This window comes from Lepidochelys kempii, chromosome 1 (genome assembly GCF_965140285.1).
Source record: "Lepidochelys kempii isolate rLepKem1 chromosome 1, rLepKem1.hap1, whole genome shotgun sequence".
In the NCBI taxonomy this organism is placed as follows: domain Eukaryota; kingdom Metazoa; phylum Chordata; order Testudines; family Cheloniidae; genus Lepidochelys; species Lepidochelys kempii.
The window spans coordinates 154,265,161-154,279,310 of record NC_136380.1 but is presented as its reverse complement, the minus strand read 5'-3'; the positions used below and the strand labels follow the sequence as shown (position 1 = coordinate 154,279,310).

Sequence of the window (14,150 nt, the reverse complement as noted above, 5' to 3'; positions counted from 1 at the left end):
ATTAATAGGGAGGGCCACTCTGGAAGAGGTGGAGGAACGTAAAATGTCCACCAGCTTCTGGTGCAACTCAGTCACCCCTTGCAGAGGTATTTGTAGTGCTCCTGCCACCCTCTGTGCCAAGTCTTGGAATAGTTTAAAGTTATCAGCCATAGATGGCTAAGGGGGCATCACTGTCTCACATCAGATGACAACAACGAGAAGTGGGCTTGAGAAGTGATTTCCTCCACAACTTGGGCCTCCAGTTCCTCCCTTGCCTGCTCAGGGGGTTCAGAGGCCCTTGAGGCAGCAGCTGAAGGAGGGTACTTCCTTGGCTACTGGTAGGCCACTGTAGAGATGGAGGCCTGTTACCTTTGGGCCTGCCAAGGATCCCAGTACAGTTACTTTGATGGGAAGGTGCCCAGTGGTTGATACCACAGCTACCTCTCTCACCCACTTGTCTGCGGTCAATCAAGGCCATTCTCTGAGAAGTGGGAAATTCTGCCAGCTAGATTCAGGTCTGGGTGGAGGCACGTTTGTTCTCATAGTGGACTCAGAATGGGTGGATCCACTTCTGGATCTTCCACCTTCATCCAGGGTTTCTGCCCTGATATACCCATTGTCTTTCATTTGATTCCTTTGTGAGGAGGATGTACAAAAGCAGCATTTTTGTCTGTTGCTGGGTTTTGTTGTCCCTCAGACTACTGGGTTGGGAGGGGCGAAAGTGTTTTGGTTTGGCTATGGCTTCTGACACTAGTTTTTCCCAAAAAGGAGAGAGCCTGGGAATTTAGATGAGCATACAATTTGTTTAGAGTGAGCATCAACCTTCCAGGGACAAAGCCAGATGTGACATCCGGCTGCTGAGGTGGATACTATGGCCCTGACTGAAAATCTCATTGTATCCATTGAGGCACTTGCCACGAAGGCTGTTGCTAGTGAAAATTTTCTTACATGTAGACCAAAAGTCAGGATGGTGTCTGTCTTTCGTGGCCTTAAGGTCAACCAACTAAAACATTGTGGCTCTTGGAAAGCATGTAGCCGCTAGGATGCTCTAAGGGTGGCTGATGAAGCCCCTTCTGCAGGTGGCTTTCACCTTTCTATTAGCTGGATTTTTGGTAAAGAAATCTCATTCAGATGAAATTACCATATCTTTGCGAGAGATGCCACTGCAGCATCAATCTTTGGTATATCTGTAACATTTTTTGGCTATTGCAACTTGTAATACCCAAGTACATGCCTGCTTATGCTTTTACCCTTATCAGGGGTTTTCCACTCCTCTCTGATCACATCATCCAAAAATGGGTGAGATGGGACTAGTGTCTCAGGTGAGGATTTAGAAGGCAGGTTATTTACTTTTAGGTTTGTCCCTCTGCCTGCTCAGTAAGCACTACCACCTTTCTGTAGCTAGCTTTATGCAGTGCCTTGAGCCCTCTGGATACGTCTCCCGCAGTGTCCTCCCCTGCGGAGTCCCACTCCCTCTGCCAAGGGGATGGGATTTCATTGCTGGAGTTCCCCAATTCAAACTGGGAAGAAGAGGAACAGAGAACTTACACTGCATTTTAGGTCTAGGGGGAGTGGAAATCTGTAAATCCTTAAGGGTTTTTTCCGTCCGGTCCTGTTCTTCCCCAGGATTTACCAGGGCCGCCCAGAGGATTCAGGGGGCCTGGGGTCTTCAGCGGCGGGGGTCCTTCCGCTCCGGGTCTTCGGGGCACTTCACCAAAGACATGGTGCAGAGGTACCCCCGCCGCCGAACTTTGCTGCCAAAGACCCGGAGCGGAAGAAGCAGCGGCGGGGCCTTCACTCCGGGTGAGTTTGGCGGCACTGAAGGACTCGCTGCTGAAGTGCCGCCGAAAAATCTCCGGGGGCCCCTGAAAACTCTCGCAGGGGGGCCTCGGGCAAATTGTCCCCCCCTCTGGGCGGCCCTGGGATTTACCCCCTGGCTTGGCCAGATAAACTTCTCCTCAACCTTGGAATCTTTCCCTCTCTGTGCTGCCAAATCAGGATTTTTTATGCTGGAATTGCAACTTCTTGGGGCAGAAGGACCTAACATGCCTGTCCGATTCAGAGTCCCGTGCCCTAGCAGTGCAAAGGTTGGTTGGTTGAGAAAAAACAGGGCATAACTGACCCTCCAAAGAGCCTGCAAAAGCTGTCTCACAAATAGCATATCGCTTGGATTTAGCTCAGTAGCTCTGCCATGCCGGGACACTGGGCACCGAGGGGCACTATAGTGCTGGCTCTGGGTGATTGAGACCATCTCACTGCTAAATAGCAGATCTAGGAAAGGGAGAGATAGAAACCCTGTTCCCTAATACATGAAAAAAACAGATACAATAATAAGTTAACAAAGAAAAGTCAGGAGCAAAGTGAACCACCACGTGACTGCTGAAGTGGAGGGAGACGATCTGGCAGTACACAGGCGGCCAGAGAAGCAGGTATGGCTAGCACAGGCTGTGCTACAGCTTTGAAATACCTCCAGAAACTGCAGACAGGAGGGGAACAGCCCGTATTTATCTGAATTGTGGGAGACACTGGGCTACAGAAAAGAGCCTACTATTTGCAACTCCCTATTTCACATAACAGAAGCCTGTGCTTTTGATTCTGAAGGTCCTGGCTTCAGACTCCAGCTGACATCCCACAGTGGAGGGGTCATATATAGCAGTTCTCAAAACTAAGAGCAGGAGACCACTAAGTGAGGAACTGTAAGAGGTTCTGGAGAACTGCACTCGGTAGCAGAATTCAGAATCAGAGGACATTCCCACATTATGTTTGTGTTTGTGACACAAACACAAACAAGGACACACAAAATGTGTCTGCACTGATTTCCAGAAAGATCTACAACCACTACCTCCACCTTCCTCACCCCCACACCTTTTTTTTTTTTTAAATCAAATCTGCTTTCTGCAAAGGTAGACAACAGAATGGTTGAAACAGCTGGGCTGCTAAGGAAGAGGGGAGGTAGTAGGCTCAAAAATCCCAGCAGCCGATCCATCTATTTACATTACAAAGGAACTTGGAGCTGCCCCATTTTTCAGACTAGATACACTTGAACAGAAAAAATGACTGTGGGACCAGGGGATAGTGCATCATTATTTATTACAACAGTGCAATAAATAATGCAGATGCAGAAGTTTTCATTCAGCTTTTAATATAAAAACACCTGCTGGGTCTAAGTGCATAGCTGATACATCAAATCCACCTGTGGAGACTATAAAAGGAGACCAAACAAGGATTATATAGCAAAATTTGAGCTGCCAAATGAAGTAAAACTATCAGTGATTGAAACATGCCCAGCTTCATCTTCATCATCACAGATGCTGTATTGCTAGATTTTACACCATTTACCACTTTCTGAAGAATACAAATTGAAAATTAATAAAGCCTACTGAAGGTTTGTTTCTGGAATTTTAACAACTACAACATTGCAACAGTTTTACGCATCCAGACTGACCAGATTAAAAAAACATAGTAAACTTTTTTTTTCTTTTGAACTATATTGAAATCATGATTTTTGGTGCCTCTAGTGTTGCAGGAGTGTGAATGAAAAACCTGAAGCTCACCTCCATTAAAACCAAATGATTTGTAAGAAATTATAAACAAATATTTGTTTATAAACAATTGTCCAAAGTTTGCAGCTTTGATGCTGCCACTTGTTCCAAATGAGCATTTAAGTAAGTTGCAAAACAAATAAGTAGATGTTTAGACTGAAAACTGTTGTAAATACCTGACTAGACGGTCCAGGAGAGGCAAAAGGTGAAGGACATGGTCCGTCTTGCAATGAAAAATGTGCAATAAATACTATAAGCTTTGCAAATGCACCCCTCACTTCAGCACTAGGGCATTCCAAAAGATACTCAGAAAAGCGGTTTGAAACATTAAAAAGGACGTTGTGTGCAAACCAAAAGCGTACATTCTTGCTGTGACGAAGGAGGATGCATAACGCATCATACCTGAAACAGAGAAGATACATTACAACTGTGATATTAACATCGACATTAAAATAACAATAACTTTAACAGATATTTACAAGATGCAACCCTCATTTTCTATAGCATAAATGTCTTCCATTTGCTCTCTTAACCACCCATTCCTTTAGAAATTGAGGAAAAAGCAGATTTCTGTACAAACATAGGTCTTTTTGATCATCTGTCACATCTCCACAGAAAATGTGATTACTTATCCTGACTAGAGCTGTCTTAACTGTTTTGTTCACTAAACAGTAAAAAGGACCATACTGTGGTTTTCTTTCATACAAATTATTTCAAATGAAAGTACTGAAATTAGAATTAAATATTAAGCCAGAAGGTTTTCATTTCCATCTCCAACATATGCCAAAAAGCAATACGTACCCCAACTTCATCAAATTTGCACTCTAATGTAGGCTCCCAAGCTGAGAGTCATTGCAGACTCAATTCCTCTGTGGATCAGGCACGGGGGGGGGGGGGGGGGGCATAACTGATCAATGGATTACACAAGCACCAGGTGGGTCAAGACAAATATGAAATGTGTATTTTGGTGATTCACACCATAATTTACAGTTTATCGTAGTTTCTAAGTACAAAACCTGCTTTAAAAAGGTCTTCTGATTGTGGGAATCACATGCAGTTGTACTACCCCCACACACAGATCAGCAGTAGGTTATGAAATGTTTTGATCATCAGATTCCTAGCTTAGACCCTTCCTACTTGAGCTACAGGCGTAAATGCTCGCTCCTTTCTAGACCAATCACTGGAGGAGGGTTTAACACCTTCCCAGCGTGTTATACGACTATTTACGAGTCAGCAATTGAGTACTGCTGATTCTGTTCCCAGCTCTGGAAGAAGTGTGGGGTTTATGGTGGTTAGAGATTGACTAAACCAGTATGGGTTAGCCTTTTTGAAAGACAGTATGGTACAGAGCCTAAGACAGGTTTCTCATGTTTCAGACCTGGGCTCTTTGTTTAGGCAGTGAAGTTGCATAAACTCTCAGCTAATGTATTTTTAAAATGGGGGTGATATGTGTGTGTGTCCCAGAGTATCAGATTTCTTGCAAAAGGGTAACAAAGAAAACAGACAATCCAGCGGAAAACTGCCAAACGTGGTGATTGTAAACTCTTGCAATTCTTCGCACCACATCATTTTTTATCAAACCACCATGAGACATTCAAACAGCACTCAGAGATTATATTCTATGTTTTGGGTTGTGCCATTGCAATGGAGATTTTTAAAGAAAGTACTGTTAAACATGAATTCTGTAACACAACCGTTACTATAGTATAGCTTATTCCTGCACAATCATCATATACATCAAAAGGAGGCTAGCCCTCACTTCAATTTAGAGCTCAATATCTCCCCTGTACTTCCCCATCCAGATTTAGCTCTCATCTCCACATACACATTTGAAATAGACATGGAATGAATACCTCAAACAGCTTTAACCCTATTTTTACACAACCTGAATTTCTTAAAGGAAACCAAACTGTCAAAATGGTACAGTCATTGTTAAAGACTAATATACCAATCACTGGCAGGGCCACGGACTATTTTCTTTGTGTGAAATCCTGTGGTGAACAGAAATCTAGCAGCTAGCTGAATACTGATCATAGTTATTTCTTCTGCTTCAGGCAACAGGTGATCTTGTCCTAAAGAAGTGTAGACAAAATAAAAAACAAATAATTTTACCTACAATTGGCAAAAAGACTAACTAACGTTCTTGTTTGGTAGCATAAACCTGGTCAAAACAGAATCTAACATAACGTCCAGAACCTCTCATTACTGATTAAGGCCTAATCTTTCAAAAGTGAACAGTAATTATGGGTTAACTTGAGATACCTGAAAGAGGCACAATTTTCAGAAAGTGCTCAGGTTCCACTCTGAAAAACATAAGCCGCTTTCAGGTAAATCTGTGTGCCCAACTTGAGATATTAGTCACTTCTGAAAAATTAGATCTAACCTTGAAAATTTGGTTAGATAACAGCTGACTGATGGAGTTAATCAACCAAAGCAGCTGCTGCTAATTACTTTTGCCTTTAGTAACATACTCAAACAAAAAGTAAGAAACTTCAACGAACAAGTAAGACTTCAAGAAACGATGGCAGGAAAAAAATGTCAACAGTAGTATAGAAATTTAATACATCTGGTATCCATAAGAATTATTTTAGTGATTTTTGAAACACAGTTTAACATAATAGATAAAAAATAAGGTAATAAATCCTTTTTAAAATGAAAATCAGAAAAATTATTCTAATGGTGCAGGTAACCTTAAAGGAAAGCAGTACCCATTAGGAAAAAAAAATGTTCAAAACGAAATGCAATATATTAACTTTTGATAGGACTCAAGAATTCTGAACAATGATCATAAAATCTTTCCTGGCAACAGAGACTAATTTTCTATAAGAACAATAGATAATAAACTTTCAAATACTAACCTGGAGGAGGATTTAAGTAGACACTGTTACAAGTAAGCAATTTCTTTATAAACTGGAAATATTCTAGACTGTACTGCATACGGTTATGCATGAATTGCACATTCTGTTTCCGTACACTTCGCTCAATGGCTGATGGCATTTTAATCTGGTGGGGTTTAGTGGTCATAGCTAGTTCTGAAATATATTTTATTAGTTCATTGTCTTTATCCATTGTGTCCATACGTTCATAAAAAAGAATGTAAGCATTCCACCACCTCTTCTGGCGTCTGTAGGACATGCGCTTCATCATATGATCAAACACCTCCCCCATGTACTCTCCACCAAAACACTGATTTTTCATTTCTTCATCATCATCCATTTTACACTCTGTTACATCTCCATCATCAAATTTATACCATCGATTTTTCTCACCATCTCCACCATTTCTCTGGATAATGTAAGAGTAATAATGTCCACCACTGGCCTGACCACTGTGTACTAATACACCAACTAGCCTGTATTTAGTGCTCCCAGAGTGCTCATTTTCCGGCTGTTCATTTTGTATCAACTGATTTTCAGGATTTACATCATCTCCTTCCAATTTAGCTACACCTGCCACTGTATAAGGCTCCATGTCCAGCTCCCGTGGAAATTCAAAATAATCATTGAACTTGATTGCACATTCCCTTTCCCAGTCATAGTCAAATCGTTTTAACTGGATAGCAAGAACTGGAGGCAACTTCTTAATCAACAAGCGTTTCACTGTATCAACCTAAAAAAACAATCAAACAGTATACTAACAGATATTGATTCTTAAATTTTCATTATCACTCAACACAAAATTTAAGGTCTAATGATGAAAAACCCATTTAATAAATGCTGTCAATGTTTACCAATAATATACTGAGAAACTTCAGCATCAATAGAATCTTGGCTGCAAAGCAAACAACATAGTGTAAATAGCATTTCAAATTTCATACAATAAGCACGCAATGGACTTGGAAGTAAAATAATATTGTTAACATCTCATTGAATTATTGCTAACTATTAAAACAGTAGCAGTTCTCTACAGCCTACATCACCATGATATCATCTGACCTGTTTAGGCCACTGTTAAGCTATCTGTTATACATTTCAAACAAATTTCCAAGTTACTTCTGAAAGGTTTGCTTACAAATCCACTTTTCCATAAGCAGATACACACTTTCAAAAAAATGCAACACTAAAAAACAGGGTTGCAGTAACTTTAGATATAGGAGAGAAGCAGGTTGGTCATTTGAGATCTGGATTCCTGACACAAATTCTGAAGTCTTATTTAAATAAATGACGGTTTCCTAGAAATATTCACAGTGAAACTGCCTCACCCAACCACAGACTGATAAATTATGTGCTAAAAAATAATCAAATTTAAATATATTATGCTAAAAACAAGCTAAAACTTTGTTAAACCAGTAACAAACTTGCACAAAAATAAATCACAAAAAGGATCATTACCTTTTTGTTGCATTTTTCACAATGATATGCATTTGCACCTTCCAATAAGTCTCCTTTGACATATTGTTCCAAAGAATCAAGCAGGTTTTGGTGATTTCTAATATCTACATTCAGAGTTGTAAAGGATTCCTCGCACTCGTACCTACAGATATGATTGGTGGGGGGGGAGGGGGAGAGGGAAAGGGGGAGAGGGAAAGGGGGAGATACAAACGTGTTCATTTGGCAATTTTACATGGTTTGCAAAACATTCTAGCACAAAATGTTTTGTTAGACATTTGATTACAACAGTGACACACCAAAATAAGAAGCCATTCTTTATTATATAAATGTATGTATTTAAAGTCACTGCTTCGACTATCAAAGATGACAGTTGAAATTACTTCCTCTTAAGTGCTAATTCAAAATGGTAAATCTTTGAACACATCAGCCTGTTTTAAAAATAAAGTACAATAGGTTTGTATTAAGCTTCAACATGAACTCCTTCTCAAACCACACCCCTCCACCAGGTGATTGATAGTCCAAGCAAAGGATAAAGGGTTTACAAAAATAAATATTTGCTACAGAAAACTCAACTCCATCCCCTAAAGCTAACAGCCACTTGGAATGAATCAATAAAGATGGTACCACAGTAAGCAGACATGAAGAATGACTAAAACAATATGCTACTGTATGTGTTGCATTGCAGATTTGAATTGCAGCACTTATCTGTGTGCACTCCAGCTGCGTTCAGTGTGTTAGGTGTAGTTGTATTGAATGGTGGCATGATTAGTTGGAGCAGATTAGCAGAGGTGTAACTATGAACCTCTTGCTTAAATTTCAACCACTAATCCTACCCTGGACACTCATGAGGCATTGCAAATTTCAAAACAATCCAAGCAAGCAGAGAGATTTTAGAGCACTTAGAAAAACAATCTGTTAAAACAGTGGGTCTCAATCTTAATAGCTGCTCAGTTATAGTAATAGGTGCATTTTTTTTTTATAAGTAACACATCAGATTATACTTTTTTCTGTGTAGAGTGTTTGACTACACAACGTATAGTCAGTTTCACTGGTTCCTTTGTACAGTCACTCAGTCTCTCCTGCTGAGCAGGACTCTGGCACAGCAACAGTACAGAAAAATATTTTAGAGAGAGGAAAATGCAACTGTAAAACCACAAAATTGGTAGGGGCAGTCAGAGGCAGGTATAGTACCTGAAACTACTTTTAGCTCATGTGTTCGAAAGTGCATACACAGGCTAAGAATAATTGGATTTTTACTGGTAAATGTGGGTAAACATCTATTTCACTGCGCACATACAAACAGATGAAAAATAATGCCACTAATAATAAGCAAACTGGACAGATAGGCAAAGTAAGAAAAATGCTGCTTGAGAACTTAAGGTATGATTAAAGATATTTACTTTGTATATTTTGATGTGATGTTAACAATTTGTGTTTTAACTGTTGTAAAATTTTAACTTTTTGAATCACAACATCTACTGTTCTACATTATGGCCTGACCCTCCACCATAATTTCCAACAACTGTGAAGATTTTGATAAAAATAAAAATATTAAAAACATTGATATCTGTCAAAACTATAAAAATTAAATAGAAATTCTGTCAAACCTATGCATACATTTTAAGCTGATATCCCTTTAATTATAGGTAAGAAACAATGTAAGAAAAATTACACGCAACTGTCTCTTGCTAAGTTAAGGATAAAACAATTTTTAAAAATCCCCTTTTTTAGTAAGAATAGAACTGTGGTCATTTAATTAGTGAGCTGCAAAGCTTTAAATCACTTGTACACTCCTATAGGCTCAGTACTGTAAACACACTACTAGGTGAGATGTTTACTACTTTGAATAGTACCATTTATTTTAACAGTTCTATTTACCGCAGTGAATTCCCTGACTAGCAGCAGTTTTGCTTGATTGGGTCCTAAAAGCAGCAAATATATGTATCTCTTTAAACATGTCAGACCTGTGTTTTAACAAAATCTGAGACAATTATGAGACCCTGAGGAAAACGAGCAGACGACTCCTGTTTCCTCTTCCAGAGAGGGACTGATGTTGTACCTACCATAAATACAGGCTGAAAGAGCTGTTCTATTCACACAAAATCTTTTTGGAATGAAATTCTTAATGCTTAGTCTCAAATTAAAGCTCCAAGAAAATGTTTAAAAAAAAAATCAAATCTATTTTTGAGTTATATAAGCATGAAAAATGATGCATTCCAATGATCCAAATATACATTAATGTATATAAGTAAAAAATGAGAATGAAGAACCCAGATGCTGCATGGTCACTCAGTTGGGCAGCAAAACAAAACAATCTTGAATCTTATTCATATGAGCTCAAAACTATCACCTGGTTTTGTTGAAACTTCATACACACAGTCCTTTAACTTTAAGGAAAGGGTTTGTCTGCACACTGACTTGCACTAGTTTAGTTAAACTAGTGCAAACCCGTGCATGGACAACCCTTATTCTGATTTAGTGTAAATCTGACCTAACTTAAACAACCCTGGTTTAACCCAGTTTAAATCAGTTTAAAATTGCAACTTTTGTTAAAGCAGTGCAACTGTGTTTAGACGAGCCATATATCTGGAACATGAGAAAATTCATAACCCTTCCCCAAAAACAACACTTATGAGTAAAAAAAAAATCACTGTAACTATCTTTTGGTCTTTGTAATATCACTCAGAGAAAAAGTCTGGATCTCAGGATTCTCAGCATTCTGAACAGCTCTTTCCAATTTTTGTTAAAACATGTAATATCACTACTATATTTTAACAGCTAGATATTCTCCCATTTTTGGGGCTCTCAAACAACTTTTTAATTAATCTTTTGCAGTTCAGTAATCAACTATAATATACCCAAAAGTAAGTTTTGTATGTTTTATAATCAAAAACAAATGGTAAAAATTAGAGACCACCACCTGAATTGTTCTATTACATTACAACTTTTTAAAAGTATTTTTGGAAATTTTTCTATTTCTTCCATTAATAGTAATCCTACTTCTTTCAAGATATCAGTGTAGGCTAGTAAGCCGAGTATGCATTTAGGGTCCATGCCAGGTATGTAGTACATTTGCTGAAGCTTGCACTGCACTGTCTTCACTACTGTTACCTGCACTAGTTGGATTCACACTAGTTTAGGTAGGCTATCCTGTACACAGATTTTACTGTGTACACATACCCCGAAACACAAATAGGTTATGACTGAAGAGCTCCTCTAACCTACAAATGATCTAATCTGCTGTTAACCTTAGAGCTTCAAGAAAATTCAAGTGGGAATGTATTATTGTATTATATATTAATTTACCCATTCACTTTACTTTCAATGATCTTATTCTGATAATATTATAGTATTTTCTATTAATTATGCACTTTTCAATCTTTGTCCTCAAGGCACTTATTTTAAGAAGCTCATAGAAATTACTTAATTTTCCTAAACTTCAAAAAAGGTGGCAGATGTTTATCTTTAGGATTATTCATTACATGCATTTTTCAGCACCTCACATCTTTTAACCATCTAAGATATCTTGACAGACTTGCTTAACTCTCAAGAAATGAGTGGACAAGCGTGCACTGACAGAAGATTGTACTTTTATAACCCAATTTCCAGCTGTAATTTTTTCCATAGTTGACCTTTTATTATCTGGAGTTTGGCTTTCCCAACTTGATAAACTATAGTAAGTACTTTATATTAGAGCTAAAGTGATGGCTTCAAACAGCCACCCTAGGAGGGTATATTTAGCTTCCTATCTGAAAATCTACAAGATAGAGACTTTACAAATCAGTTGACACTTTCTGGCATGTCTGACTTAATGCGTTCTGATGTGACCTTCAAATTAACAAATCAGAGCAATGAAGCAGCAATATATGGAGACAATCAATTAGGACATATCCTGGACAGTAGCTGACCTTATTGATATTTATCAAATGAAAGGAAACTGAATAGATCAAAAGGGTTCTGCCTGTTCTACACAAATGTAAAGAATCTTTTTCTCTAACTTGTAAGCTGTTGTATACTCTCCTCTATTCTAGGCTTCTATGATAAAATTACTATTATTTTGAATCCATTCCTTCAAAACATTCAGTGACACCACCTATATAACACTCATGAATTTGGAACTTTTACTTCCCTGCCATCTCTCTCACTCTATTTACCACCAGCCTCCTCCTCCTCCCAAGACACCATTCTTCCAGGGCCATCCTTTTTGCTAATAGATACTGTTACATAAGTCTGGTAGAAACAAACCCATAAGCCAGCTAAACCAAATATTTTCAAAGGCCAAGAAGTAAACATACAACCACACAAGTTCCTGAACTTTGAGAAACACCCAGGTTATTACACATCTCTGTCATTTTACACACATTTAGCCTTTTCGTATGGGGAAGGAACACTTTTTTTTAAATTAAAAAAATCCAATGTTTTTAGCAACTTGCAGTATTTTTGCTTTCTTCTAGCAAGAGAGACATATTAAACTCATAGCTAGCAGGTACTTACTTCTCTTAACATTATTTCTTGAAGTGGTTACAGTGCGTGCCCAGTAATTCAACTGGGGTCAACAAAACAATCATAATAAAATCCAACTGGATCATTATTGACCAAATCTGCCTTTTCTGTTCGTTTCCAATAAAGTTATATTTCTCAATAAAAAGGTACACAAAATTTTAGGACACAGATACATTGGCAATTTAGGAGACAGTTGCACCTTTCATAAATATATTTAAGTATACGTTATTTTAAATAAGAAATAATTGTATACTACTATAATATCTGATTTAATTCGCACCTTTTTTATTTAATGGAAATAGCTTGGTGCTTGAACTGAACAGAAATAAACATGCAATATGGTCAACTGGGTCTTCATCATGTTGTTCTAGGGTGAAAACAGCAGTGGGGCATGTTTTAGGACTTTGCAAAGTGCATTTGGTCCTAGGCACCCCTGTTCTAGTACAGATGGTTTGTGTTCACAGAGTGATTTAGAAATTTTTGAACACAGTTGATAGTGGGGAGCAATAAGACCAACAGAAACACTAACACACTGTAAATATTGTTAAGACTTTGGCCAAACACGATAGCAATTTCCGTTAAAGGCAAAATATATCCTCAATATTAATGGGGTTTTCCAACGTACGCTTCTTCTAACAGAAAGACTTTTATAAGGCAGTTTATTTGCTTTACAACATTTTTGTAACCATCTTCTCTCATAAATGTAGAATGTTTTACTGTGAAAAAGGTGAAACGAAACACTTACCTATGTGGGCATCCTTGACAAATCTTCTGATCAGCGAAGGACCCTCCCAAAACCTTACTTAACATGGCTGGATGCCCCAAAGCTTTTAAAGCTTCATCTAGACTGTCCACCAAGGAATTAAAAAATTCTAAAGCATCATGTTGTTCACGGAGATTAACAGGTTCACCCCAAAGTCTAAAAAGAAAAAAAAATGTTTTGGGGGTATTTTTGGAGGAGAGAAAAATACACTGAAATTATAATACCTCTATTCACTTTTACTGAGCATAGTTAACTGATTGCTTATGGTGTTGTGCATCAACTGGCACAAAAACTAAACATTCCCTTTCACATATAACCTAATATCTGGCTGATAAGTCTCAAAAATTGCTAGAGTTCAAAGATGTCGCTGTTACTTCTGCTCAATTCAGCTTACTTTTTCACCATTCTAAATAGCACATATAAAACCACATGAATCTTTAAATTTATACAAACTGTTTATGTCTAATACTTTTTTCATATCACTGACTTCTATTATATTTTAATAGTCTCAGTGACCAGAAATCAATAGTAAAAACCAATTCTCTATTTACCTGAATTGTTTCCAAAACCCTCTTGGTACGTAGTATTGTAGTCTGGAAGCTGCTAAATGACCAAAGATGACTTGGAGATGTCTCAGAACTCCAATATTGTATTCTTTTCTATCTTCTGTTTTACTTAACACTGGTTTATCTTCATACTGATGTGGATAACCAAACACATCATCCCGAGGATCTACATTGCTCTATCAAAAACACAGTCATGTAATCTTCATTAACATAATGAATAGAAGCAGAATATAGGAGAACTAAAACTAGCAACAAGGCAACATGTACAGTATGGTGCACTCTTCGTTTACAGAACGATTATCGGAAAAAACTAGTAACTTGTGTACTGTTTCCTCTATTTTAACTTATACATGCTACATGTAGACTGTTTAATCGACATTGTAGATGACATTTTCAATCATGTATTCCATCTGAGGGAGAAAAAATGAAGGGGAAAAAGCAAGCCTGACCTTTAATCTTTTGGACC

General features: G+C 38.1%; 1 protein-coding gene across 6 annotated transcripts in view; it reads right to left on the bottom strand.

Moving 5' to 3' along the window:
- Positions 1-14,150, bottom strand: part of USP9X (ubiquitin specific peptidase 9 X-linked) — a 654,895-nt gene that overhangs the window by 30,383 nt on the left and 610,362 nt on the right. For all 6 annotated transcript variants that reach the window (XM_078854327.1, XM_073358602.2, XM_073358592.2 and 3 more), the window contains 6 exons: positions 13,670-13,860; positions 13,101-13,274; positions 7,853-7,994; positions 6,380-7,130; positions 5,470-5,593; positions 3,698-3,923 (listed from right to left, as the gene is read on the bottom strand). In XM_078854327.1, the coding sequence (XP_078710453.1) occupies positions 3,698-3,923; positions 5,470-5,593; positions 6,380-7,130; positions 7,853-7,994; positions 13,101-13,274; positions 13,670-13,860 (1,608 nt within the window). The remainder of the gene's footprint in view (positions 1-3,697; positions 3,924-5,469; positions 5,594-6,379; positions 7,131-7,852; positions 7,995-13,100; positions 13,275-13,669; positions 13,861-14,150) is intronic.